General features: G+C 38.7%; 1 protein-coding gene across 2 annotated transcripts in view; it reads right to left on the minus strand.

The window, feature by feature from the left end:
• znf644b (zinc finger protein 644b) overlaps positions 1–12418 on the minus strand; it is a 31136-nt gene that overhangs the window by 9439 nt on the left and 9279 nt on the right. The window contains exons 2-6 of one of the 2 annotated variants that reach the window (XM_085150397.1): positions 3861–6524; positions 3142–3270; positions 2704–3042; positions 1149–1271; positions 906–1002 (exon numbers count right to left, since the gene is read on the minus strand). In XM_085150397.1, coding sequence (XP_085006523.1) covers positions 906–1002; positions 1149–1271; positions 2704–3042; positions 3142–3270; positions 3861–6510 — 3338 coding nt within the window. In that variant the 5' untranslated portion in view covers positions 6511–6524. Of the gene's footprint in view, positions 1–905; positions 1003–1148; positions 1272–2703; positions 3271–3860; positions 6525–12418 lie in introns of both variants that reach the window. The other variant, XM_085150396.1, reaches the window with a different exon arrangement.

Raw genomic sequence — 12418 nt, forward strand, 5'->3', positions numbered from 1 at the left:
GCAGAGATACACCAAAAGAAACTGTCAGCGTTTCTGGACTTCATGCATTTCTTAAGATGTAATTTTATTCATTCTATACATTGTAATCAAAGATTCTCATGTTTTTCAATCTTTTCCATAACTATAAAAAATTCATTGAGGCTTCAAAATGGCATTGTTAGAGACATGGGCACTTTGGCACTTTAACTTATAGAAGTTACTAAACCATGGCTGTGTTTGAAACTTGACTTTTGGAGCATAAGTTCACTATCACTGTTATGCTGATGACACTCAGTCTTATCTACCTGTTACACTTGACAGTCACTATATTTTAAGAACCTCTTTGACTGTTTGGATGATCTCACATTCCTGGACAGCAATATATTTCCTAAAGCAAAACGGACGTTATTTTATTTGCTTTCCCCCAAGCTCCACAGATATCGTAACTATTACATTCAGTCCTTTCTCCATAAATATTCAAACCGTAATTTAAGTTCCTAGAGTATTCATTGATAGTTTCTGGACTTTTAACCCTTTGCAGCAGGTGGTAGTTCGGTTCCAAAAAAACTCCTCAGTGATTTGTTTATAGTTAGAATCTAAGTTAGATCTAGCTGAACTACCAGGTATATGCAGCAAGTTTGAGCTAAATGCATTCTCAAAGCCAAACAGCTTCTCTGAGTGGCTCCTTCTGGCCCAAAAGAGCAATATGGTAATTACTATTAAGAAAAGTTGAGCTGTCCAGGACTTTACAAACCACTGGGTGACATCATGGTGTGCAAATATACAGTCATAAAACTGGGTGCAGACAAATTGCTTGCAACCACCAAACATGAAAATGTCAATATTCCAACTTGTCCTTTATACATCTACCGGTTTAACCGTTGTTTTGTTGAAATACTGTGTATGTAGCCTTTTATTCCTTTTACCTGCAGGTCAGTGTGCACATCTCAGTATTCAGTGAAGGTAAATTATTATTTTTGAGCCCCGGCCTCAGTCTTGGTTTCTTCTTCCTAAAATCATAGTCTAGAAAATAAAGCACCAGAATTCTTTATCTCAAGAAATGCATCCGTTTATCCTTGACAGGAACTTCTAAATGCACATTTTGCAACATTTTGTCTCTAAATACAGCAAATATCATCTGCTTTTTGTTTTACTTCAACAGAAATTACCTGCTTCTTCAAAAATTGCAATCCTCTTCCTGTGTGCATTTGCTTGAATATGACCAGGAAGCTGGGAAACAGTGGGGAAGGTGCTGTCACACTGAATATAAATCTTTTTTGAGTCACATTCCCCTGAAAAACAAAATAAATGATGTGAGTGTATTTTACATTTCCCTAATATTTAGGTTATATATTCATTTTAATACAGTTTAGCCTGTACATGATACCACATGTGACAAATCCAAGTTTCCAAACATTAGAAGTTGAATATTTACGAAGAAATATAGAATATATTAGAGTTCATGCAGTAATTTTATTATCGGATAAACTGTTAGTCCCAGTGTGCGCTAAAGTCTTCTTCCACCTGGCTGCATTCTAAGCATCTTATTTGCACTCTCCTGTTTGGAAAGTGTTACTGGTAAAGTTTAACACAATCTTGTGTCTTCAGGGGGACTTTTTTCACATACAATTCGCCACCTCGAGGGAGTCACAAAGGATTCCTAAACTCACGCAGAAACACACACACAAAATCACAGATACATTCATTTTACAGGAAAACTGGCAACAATGCTGCTGTACACTAGACTGCATGTTAATGATTAATGATATCTGGCATAATTCAGTAGATATCCCGAACGATCTTTCAAAAATTAAAGAACCTGATTTTACTTTTCAGTTTATTTGTATGTCAAAGAAAAATATGCCACAAATGTGAGTAACACATAATATGAGAGTCATCTTGACCTTGAGGTGAGAAGAAACGAACTCGGTGGTGCATTTACGTTAATACCCAAATGTTATTCTACAAATTGCCATTCATCAGTCTTTAGGACAGAAGACATGGGATAAAACATCTTTGGGAAGTACACTGCAGCTTTGAAATCTTTATCAACCTCCTCCTTAGTACCTCGCTGAAAATTTGATTTGGACAGACATTAAATAAAATTGTGGATTCGTGGATGATGGGCTTGTGACACAACATCAAGAGGATTTCATGTTTTTTTAATATGAACTTCAAAAGCACTTTGGTGGCATTCTATGCAGAGAATGTGCTTTTCCCACAAATCAAATGACTGTGAACAATTCTCACACTGTTTAACTGTAATCTGTCGACAATAAACACGTTATCTGGGATGAGACATGGTAAATTTGTAATAAAATATGAATTAAAATCTGATAATTAGTTGACTTCGACGCAAGTGAAGCAGCTCAAAAACAGGGCACACTCTGAATTTAAAAGATATAAAGTTGTTGTTGATATGGACGTGGTTATGTTTTATGCAAGCCTAGCGTTTGCCTGGGTCTATTCGTCTACTGATAATTAATTGAGAAATAAAAAGACAATTAAATAAAAAACAATTAAAACGCAACAATAAACTACACTTAATGATATAATAGCTTGCATACAGTAGCTTGTCCTACATATGATCTATTAAATGCATGATAATGGGTCATACCTCAATTTTTGTTTTTCTGCTTTGGCTGGTTTTGCATAACATTTAAAAATGATGTATTTTACATAGAGTATGTTGGCTGTCCAAATCTAGACTTAAAGATTCCATACCAGCAGACCAGTTTGGTTCCCGACTGGTCATCTCTGTTTCGGCCATATAATCATTGGTCATCTCACAGATCATCCTGGTTGCATAGGCTTCTTGGCTCACTGCAAGCTCCACACTTTCCTGTTTGGCTTTGAGGAGTTCAACTAAAGCGCTTGATGTGGCTGCAGTGCCTTTTTCTGCTTCCTCCTGTAGCTTCTTCCTTTCTGAGAGGTTATCTACCATGTGTTTACACACAAGGCTTTTCTTTATGGGATGCAGACTCCTTTTGACATGTTGGAGTTTCCCTGGGATGCTTGTCTGCATCAGAAACAGGCCATTGCTGCAGATGAACTTCTGAGGGGCTAAAGGTTGAGAGGAGAACTGACTCTTGGTCAGAAGGTTGTTCCAATGTTCCGTTTTGTTCTGTAGCAATTCATTTAGTGCGCACAGTGGAGACTTACTGCTGCTGGTAACCTTTGTACCTATTCGTTTCAGGTGTCCCCTCACATGGTTAGAGATGCCAGTTTTGCTATCAAAACATTCCAAACACACAGGACACGTGTGTTGTCCTCGAGTTTCTGGCTTAACAGCTGTAATATAAGAAAAGTGTGTCACAATTTAAGGAACGAAAAAAACTATTTTTAGTGTACATTTTGGATTGTGAAACTTTATAGATATAGATTTTCTATGCTGCTTTTATATGTAAGTCATATAATAGACCCTACTGCCAATCACAGAAATACTAAATCGTAAACCCTATACCATATCCTAAAGTGCCACTGTGAAATGGTTGTGGAGCTTTGAAGAACTTTGACTTCTATCATGGAGTAATTAACCAAAACTTCTATAGAGAGGTGCGCAATATGCAATCCCACTGACTAAGATTATAGATGCTTGCTCCAACACATCCCTGGCTCCATTTCTTTCTCCTATCAAAAATGCAAAATGATTTTCTAACTAAATTACAAAATATAATGTTATTCATCTGTTGATAGCATTTAAGGACGTACAGAACACATCTGATAGGTGGCACACTTACACTAAAATTCTACAGTATGTGCAGGCACCTAATATTGTACAAGCTAGGCTATAATGAGCCAATCGGTGTTAGGGATATTAGTTTTGGCACACAGTCCATTCAGACTCGGTTTGTATATATTATTTGTTAAAATAATCGTACCTTTTTTTCTCATGCTAGTAGAAATCTTTCTGCGGATTCTTGGCTGATAGTCCCACAATGCCACTTGCTCCGGTGAAACCATGTGCCGGGCATTATAGCTCACCCCAGCTCTGTGAAGATGTCCTCGCACGTGATTGGACAGACCCACTCCGGACTCAAACGTGGCGGGACAGTAAGGACAGGGCTTATGTCTTACTGATGGTGTGGGGGACATATCAAAACTATCACTTGGAGATGTATTAGGCAATTCTGTGGAATCATCACTCACTGTCGTTTCAATGTGCTCCTCTTTGATTATGAGCTGTTCTATGTCACTGCAGTCTTCATCTCCATCATCTTCAACCTTGAGTGCGTGGGGGCTTTGGTGTTTGGCTGTAAAGCTCTGCCTCTTTTTCAAATACCTCCGAGCATATGAGTTCCTTTCATTCTCGCTGCTTTCCAAGAAGCTGCCTGTAGCTTCGCTGGTGTCATCACTGAAGTTATCATCACCCTCACAGCCTTTCTTTAACTCCCTAACTGCACACTGTTTCTTAAGCCTCTGGCTAAGCCCAGGCAATATATTACCATTCATTCTTTCAGTAGTGTTATGCAAAGGTGTACTCATTTTTCCCATTGATGGAGAATTTTGGCTTACTTGTACTTGTAAACTCCCGTTTACGGGGTCATTTTTGCTTCCCTGACAGAACATCTGGTCCAATTTAAGCTTCCTGGCTGTAAAAGCAGCGGCTGTAGGACGGTTTGCCAGCTTTAAGCTGCCAAAAGCCCTGCGGTCATTGTTTTCAGCATCTTCTTGTACACAGGTGAGATCGGTTTCCACATCCAATTTTTCTGCTGGTTGTAAGAGTAACTTTCCATGCTTGTCGATTCTCCACAAATATGGCGACAGCATGCTTTTAGTGCAGCTGGCATTGGGTTTAAACTGATGACAATTTACAGTGTTGTCAACAGTTTTTTGAATGTGAATATCCCCCTTTTCAGTGGAACGGTCGAGTTTTTCCTTTAAAGTAGATTTAAATAGATTTGGTTTACATCGAGCCATTGTTTTATATTTGCCAACATATGGCATTTCAGAATGTTTTCCTAACACTACTTTGTCTCTCCTTGGGAAAAAACTCATTTTACACTGAAACGGAACATGTTGTGCTCCCTTTGCATCATTAGTATGACTCATTTTCCTGTTTTGAGGCTGGTGTGTGTTGAGGTGTTCGACATGTAAGTGTGCTACAAGTGCCTGCCGTGTCAAGGAAATGTAATTACACTCCTCACAAAAGTAGTAGTGCTTCAGATTATCATGTGTTTTGGTACCCTGGACAAAGACTTTTTGGCAGTTACAACCAAACGTGCACCGAGAGCATGGCACTGCGGTGGCCACGTCTTCAAATTCAGTCTTTTTGAGACCTTCGATTTCCCCCATAAGTTTTTCCAGCCTATCTTGGTGAATAATGATGTGCCTCATGAGGGAGTTGCTATCACAGAACAAAAGCCCACACTCTCCGCATATAAAGGGCTGTGAATCATTCTCACTGTTCACCTGATTATGCTTGCCTAAATGATACATCATATGTCTATGGAAATGTCTTTTTTCCTTGAAATTAACATTGCATGTTGTGCATGAAAAGAAAAGTGAATCTCGTTCAAGTTGCTCTGCCTTCAACTGTTCCACTTTTGGACTAACACAGTTTTCATCTTCAGGGTCATTTTCCTCATTACTGCCTCCCTGCGCTGTGCTATAAATATGGCTCTCAGAGTCTAAAGCTATGTTCCGAGAAAGGTCTTTGAATGGCATAACTGAATATTTAATGTCAGATTGTGTACCCAGAAATTCATCTTTGTTGCCAGTGTCAACACTTTCAACATCATTACCACTGCAGAAATGTCTGTAGCTGTTGTTAACCTTTTCAAGACAGTCTAACATGCTTTTCGTGTGTGTATTGTGCTTCTTGTCTCTTTGGGGCATCACTTTGGTCTCCAGCCTTCTGTCGTTGTGCAAAAAGCATTTTCTTGTTGAATCCCACCTGATTACTTCAGTATTATCATAATCATCCAAGGAGACTCCAGACCGTTCCATGTCCCGTGGAGATCTTGTTTTTATTGTCTGTTTTGTCAAAGGTTGGCTAATGTGCATTTGCTCTGCACTGTCACCTGACAGCGTGGAATAGGCCAGTTTAGACTCATTCTCCTCCGAGTGAGACAGTGGCGTGTTGACACCTGGCTGTGTGGCCGGTGTTTTTACGTCGGGTCCCACTGTGTTCTTCCAAGCGTCTGATTGAAGCTCACTAGGTGGTGGTAACACCTCGGGGCTCGTGTCCTTCTCCGCTTGCCACACGGCATCCAGGACACTGTTGGATAAAACAGTGCCTTTGTTCAGGACACAGTGTACCTCTGAGTTGGGGTGTGAACCAGGTCCATTAACAAGTGCTCCTGAAGGCAATGAATTGCCTGCATGGGGAACAGCAGGGACACTGCTGTATACAAATGGATTCGGCTGGGTTCCATTTAAAGGGTTTTCGTGTTCATCTGAGGACAGACCTGCAGCATTGTTCTTCGAGGAGAACGTGTGAGTCTGTAATGGCTCCCGAGTACGACCTGGGTTGTCAGACACCGATTCCACATCTTTGTCCTCTTGCGCATTCAGCTTCAGATCAGACATAGCAGCGATACTTTCTGAAATATAAAGAAGAAAATTATTCTGCGAACTTTGAGCGAGTCAAATAAAGCGCGCAACGTCTTATACATATCTACACGTATACACAGTATAAATAGAAAAAGATAACTCTTGCACATAATATAGTAAAATTTAATTCTTTTTCTCTCATTCTCACTGACAATGTGGTGCTGTTGAAAAAATCTTTTTTTTTTCCTTTTGGGCTATTCCCACTGCTCGGTAAAATGAGAGTGGTATTATTCTGTGCCGCATTATGATTTTCCAACACCCTCTTTCACCACCTCTATTCACAACAAACCCTGCTGTTAGCCTTGAATACCCTGGTGAGGATGCTTAATTATGTGAGCGTACCTCTGGGATACAACCTTCCTGCTTCTCCACCTAAAGTTCTCAGTCGCCTGCTAAAATTGACCAATTTCCATGGGAACAAAGTACACCTCCAATGAGATCATATTGCATCTTATCACTCTGTGATGGTGCCAACACAGATCCCAGCATGAGACTGTTGTTACTTGAATCCTGACAAATTGGCAGGCACACAATCTGTCTGAAATACAAACACAGACTCACACAAAGAAAACATACACTTTGGCGCATACACGTGGACAGGCATACAAATTCGTTTAAGAGTGGCTGATTTGAAAGCGCAGTTACTCCATATTTATTTGGACAGTATGAAACCAAATAGCTCTGAGCTATTAAAAATAACTACAACTAAAAATGTGCATTTTGGATCTTATAACAGATCATATTTTGCTGTCCAGAGCAGATTTAGTCTGAAACATATGCTCAGTGGATTTGACATCCAGGGCTGGTCGCTCTCTACAGGAAGCTGCATTGCTAACGAAGTGGTAAATTCAGTGTTAATGAGTGGCTTCACTGTTACCACCTCAGAGGTAAAACCTTCCGAGCTCCATATTCTCCCCATCTGTTGTGGTGTTAAAGGTTCGAAAGGGGAACAGACGCTCTACATTTAAAGCGAGCTTCACTGTTACCCCCAAACGGCAGGGTGGCAAAACCATCAAAATATCTTGGTTGAAAATGTGCAAGCCTCATTAGCAGCCAACTCACACAACTCGCTTCTATATATAAAGAACGGGGGCTCAACAGAAAAGCAAATTTTAAAAATGTATTTGCTTCTATTTACTTCATTTAGTCAATGTTAAAAGGCTGACTTTGCCTTGCCTGAAGATATTTACAGGGATTATGAGCTTTAATACAGTTAAGCTGTATGCACAGATCAATCTGCTGTGAGCTTTTACTAACCCTGTCTGCTATTTTCCCCAAGACTCTCACTTTGTATTTTCAGTTTGGTAAATGAGATTTAGAAGCAATATCATGATCCCTTTTGTGTTCATCATTGTGTTCTGTTACACAATAGAAAACAATATAACACCTCTCTTTTATTGTGAAGTCTTTAACATTTTTTTTTGTTCTTCTAGCACCTACAGCTTTGATCGTGCATCTCATCTTGAGAACAAAATGATGTCTAGCAAATGCAATTCTCGATATACTACAGCTAAACCTCCAAGAACTACAATAAATGCAGCATTATTGGTACTAACACTTCATATACTATATGCACCATATTCAACTATTTTTTATTGCTGATTGATTAATGATTGCTATTTACAAACTTGCATTGCATTCATCCAGAAACTACACATTTAGAAAATAAAAGTACTGATTTTCACTTCACTAACAGTAAAAATGACTCAAGCTAACTCAAGCTATGCGGTTAATTTGATCTCCTGAAGCACGCTCTGATATTTGGTGGGCTGGGAAGCATGCCATGTACTCACGTTGGTATAGCTTTGAGTCTGGCTCTCAACTACAGCACATGTCATGCTCTATTCCCTTTCATCCTCCTGTCATTCTCTACTGCGAACAATCCGAATTCATGAAAATAGCATAACATTCGACTGTAAATTACTTGTTCTAGTACACAAGGTAAGGAGTAATTTTCCATGTTCTTTTAGACATGTTCCAATATTCCTGTGAGAGCAGACAGATATTCCTAGAGTCAAAAACCTGCCTCTATTATAATGACAGAGTGCAAAGGTCACACGTTGTTAGTTCAATTCTGTCATTATTTCCTCTAGATCTCATGAGCCATCTATGTTATAAGGCTGGAACTTGGAGCAGTGCGATGACGGTCTAGGTTTCTAGTCATTTCTGCTGTTTTGGACAATCATTAGAACAAAAGGTCAAGTGAAGTGTGAAAATCAAAGGCTAATAAGACAGAAAACATGGAGGAAGACATACAGCGGATGAAGAAACCCGAGCTTATATCATTTCTAAAAATGGTAAATACAGGAGAGAGGCTATGTGCAAAAGTATGTTACATAATGTCTTTCACAGAGTTTATTTTACACCAGCAAAATCAAAAAGAATGTGCCTAGCTGATGACAGTAGGTGTTGGAGGTGTAGGAGAGTGCACTTATCCCGGCTGTGTGGAATTGTGCTGTGATGGAAAAAGCCGTGCTAAAATCAATACGAGTAATTGGGGAGTTTTATCTTTATCCTACATGTGAATGCAGCCTTTTATATATGGTTGATGTATTTTTTTATGCTGCCTAATAATATATAACACAACAGATATGGTTTAAGTAAGGGACTGTACTTTGAGATGAGACAGGTACAATACAGTGGGAAATACAGTAGGTGCAGTAATTTATTGAAATGTGCAAAAAAACATAGAAATATAATATACAGTTTAAGGCACAAACAGCATTTGTACAATTCTAATGAGCTTGGAAGTCAATATTTGACTACTTTTATTCTTCAACACAGCCTGAACTCTCTCAGGCAAGCTTTCATGTTATTTCTTTTTAAAGTTGTATTCAGGAAGATCGATTCTGTGTGGTAAAAATATCAGTAAAAATATTGGTGTATTTTCCATTGTGCATTTTTGGACATTTGTTTTGGTGATCTAACATATTTTTGCCTGAAACTATATGTACATCTAGAATTGACATTGCCATGTTATTCATCTCATGCCAGTGAAGTAAAGAATTAAAATCTGGCTATAGGTGTAGAATATTTGGTATATTTGTTGTATCATTTTTGTGAAAGCAGACAATTATTAAATAAAATATAAAATAAAAATACTGCAACACTAAACTTTAAGTCACATGAAGACTACAAACTGATTGACCAGGAGGTTGGCACTGTAAGGCTGGAAATGTCCAAGCAAATTCATTCCTCTTGTTCAGCTGAAGACCCAGGCTGGCAGCACAGTGGAGACAACACTAAAGACCAACTGAGACCAGTCAGCCAAACCATTTCTGTTGCTGGAGCTGTCTGTATGGATCAAGAGCCAACCTTACATTCCTCTGCCATTGCCTTTGCTGGAGAAATGCCTGAACGAGGGGGGGCACAGTCCCTCAAGTACTGCACTACACAACTTCCTCAGTTAATAGGATCTATTGATTTATTTGACACAATGTGAATTTATGAAGCTGCCTCTTTAGTGTGAGAGTATCAAAGCGTGGCTCAAAACAAACAGACGGAGATTCAGCTTGACAATCCAGTAATCCCAAGGTGAGCAAGTTCTCAATGAAGGTGCCACGGTGGAAAAAAAGGGAGAAACAAACACATCAAAAAGTTTTTCTTCTGCTATCTTGGCCCTGGAGTTACCCATACCCCACACCAGAAAGGCAGGATGAAATTAGCAATGCACTGTCAAATCTCACTTCTCAAGCAGACTAACTGGCTTCTTGCACACACAAAAAAAGGAATGTGACACTACAAAACACAATTGCACATTCATAAAACACCATAAATTTCTTAAATTTGCACAAGAGAAAATAAAGAGCAAGTGGCTTCACACAGCCTCTTTGTCAGGATTACATAGTATTCTTTTATCCCCCTGAATTCTTGTCACCCAAAGGTCATTTCCATAATAATGGTCTGCATCCTCCCTAATGGGATTTCGCCTGTGATTATGTATGCCAGCGTCTTGTGCAGACACTATCAGCTCTGTCATCCTGAATTGCACAAATGTAATTACACAAAGCCTTTGATAACTAAACAATGTAATTTACTGCTTGAGTGAAAATATATATTGGAGTTATACGACTCAAATTATAAACTAAAGGAAAACATGTTATACGAGTACCACAGAAGGTATGTTCCAAAGAATATTACGTTCTTTATAGTATGAACACATTAAATGGTAATGCATGCTTTGACAACAAGAATAAAAGCTCACAGGTAAGTATTACAGCAAGATGTCACTCAAAGGAATGAGTTTTATTCTTTTCAAGGCGTTAGATGGGACTCTAACATCTATGAACTAAATATGAGGGTTGTCTCTTCGTCCAAAACAAACTGTTAGCATATATGGGATACATCCAGTCTAGGAACATAACTTCACTATGAAGAGTTTATCAAAATAAGGATTATGGTTTTTAAGATCTAAAAACAACATTTTAGTTAAGCGGCAGCCACCTACGGTGACTATGGCTCTTTGGCCTGCCTGTGTTCAGTATTTGACAGAAGACAGCAGCCTGTTACGTCAACCAATAAGCAGCCAGACAGATGGGCACGTAAGCTGTGGTTGTGCCTAAATAAGTAATTACTGATCCCCACTGTTTTTCCTTTTTATTTTCAAATTAATTTAAAGTTTGGTTTACTAAACTTAAATTGATTATTTTATTGCATCCTCTCTAGTGAGTACAGCACTATGATGACATAATGATGACACTATATAAATGAAGAATTAATTTGTCGGATTTATTAACTGTATCTGACTAAATGTTAAACTTTTAAAGCCAGAGCCGAAGACAAGACTTGAAAACAATGTCTTCCCCTCTACATGCACAATTTTATATTCTCAGCCCATGTAAGTTTCAGTGTAATAAGACAAAACCTTCTGAGTGCACTGTGCACCAACTAAAACTCTAAGTGGCTCCCAGTATTTCCAGTTTAGACTAATATGTTCACGCTTTATTGAAAGTCTATAGCATCCTTGATGTCTTCCCAGCAGATTCAATAGTGCCAACCTTTATGTTTGTAATTGTGATTGTACTTACAGCTAGATCATGTGACATGTGATGTGGCCATATTTGATAATGACAAAAGTTAACATGTAGCTTAGCATAAGGGCTAGAAACATGACTGCTAGCCTAACTCTAGCCTTTTAATAATATCGATCAGCAGGTTTACAGCTCACTAATACACATCATAAATCTAATTTGTTTAATGCTCAGAAAAGTTCATTGTAAAAGCAACATCAGGAGTAATTTCTTACAGTTTACTTTGTGCTATGTTAACCTTGTCAACTAGCCGGCAGAAACTCTATGCTTAGCAAACAGAAATGCATCACTCTTCTTGTGTTAATTATTGTCATTAAAATAGAATAAAATACATTTGTGGGAGGCCTAAACAAAGAAATAATAAGTGGAGAATTTAAAGTTTTCATTTTGAGACAATGGGACTCAAAGAAAAGAAACTGAGAGTCTGTCTGAAAAAAATATGAACAACAGAAGGCAGAAAACCCTCTTGAACCTGTCCACAACAAACTTCTCCTCGGCCCCCTCTCCTGAAAAACGGGAATGAGTGAAATGGTTGTGATGGTAGATTTACTGATGAAGAAAGGTGAAGCGAGAACATTCGGAGTGATAAAAGGGGACAGGGAGCGAGTGACAGTTGGGTTAAGACAGAAGTCATGTTCAATAGCAGGTAGAAACATCAAACAGTGAGTTCACAGGAAACCCATGCAACCTTGTCTTGAAGGAGGATTTTCTGTTGTGTGGAGTAGATTATATCTGTTCAAGCTGCTGACACGGCCTCATTTGGTGCCCGTAGTGTTGGAGGGGGATTAAACGATATAAACTTTAAAGCTTTAAACAATACCTTTCAAAATTAAATGGATTAAGGGAGGGATGTC

The sequence above is a fragment of the Neolamprologus multifasciatus genome, chromosome 23 (assembly GCF_963576455.1).
Source record: "Neolamprologus multifasciatus chromosome 23, fNeoMul1.2, whole genome shotgun sequence".
In the NCBI taxonomy this organism is placed as follows: Eukaryota; Metazoa; Chordata; class Actinopteri; order Cichliformes; family Cichlidae; genus Neolamprologus; species Neolamprologus multifasciatus.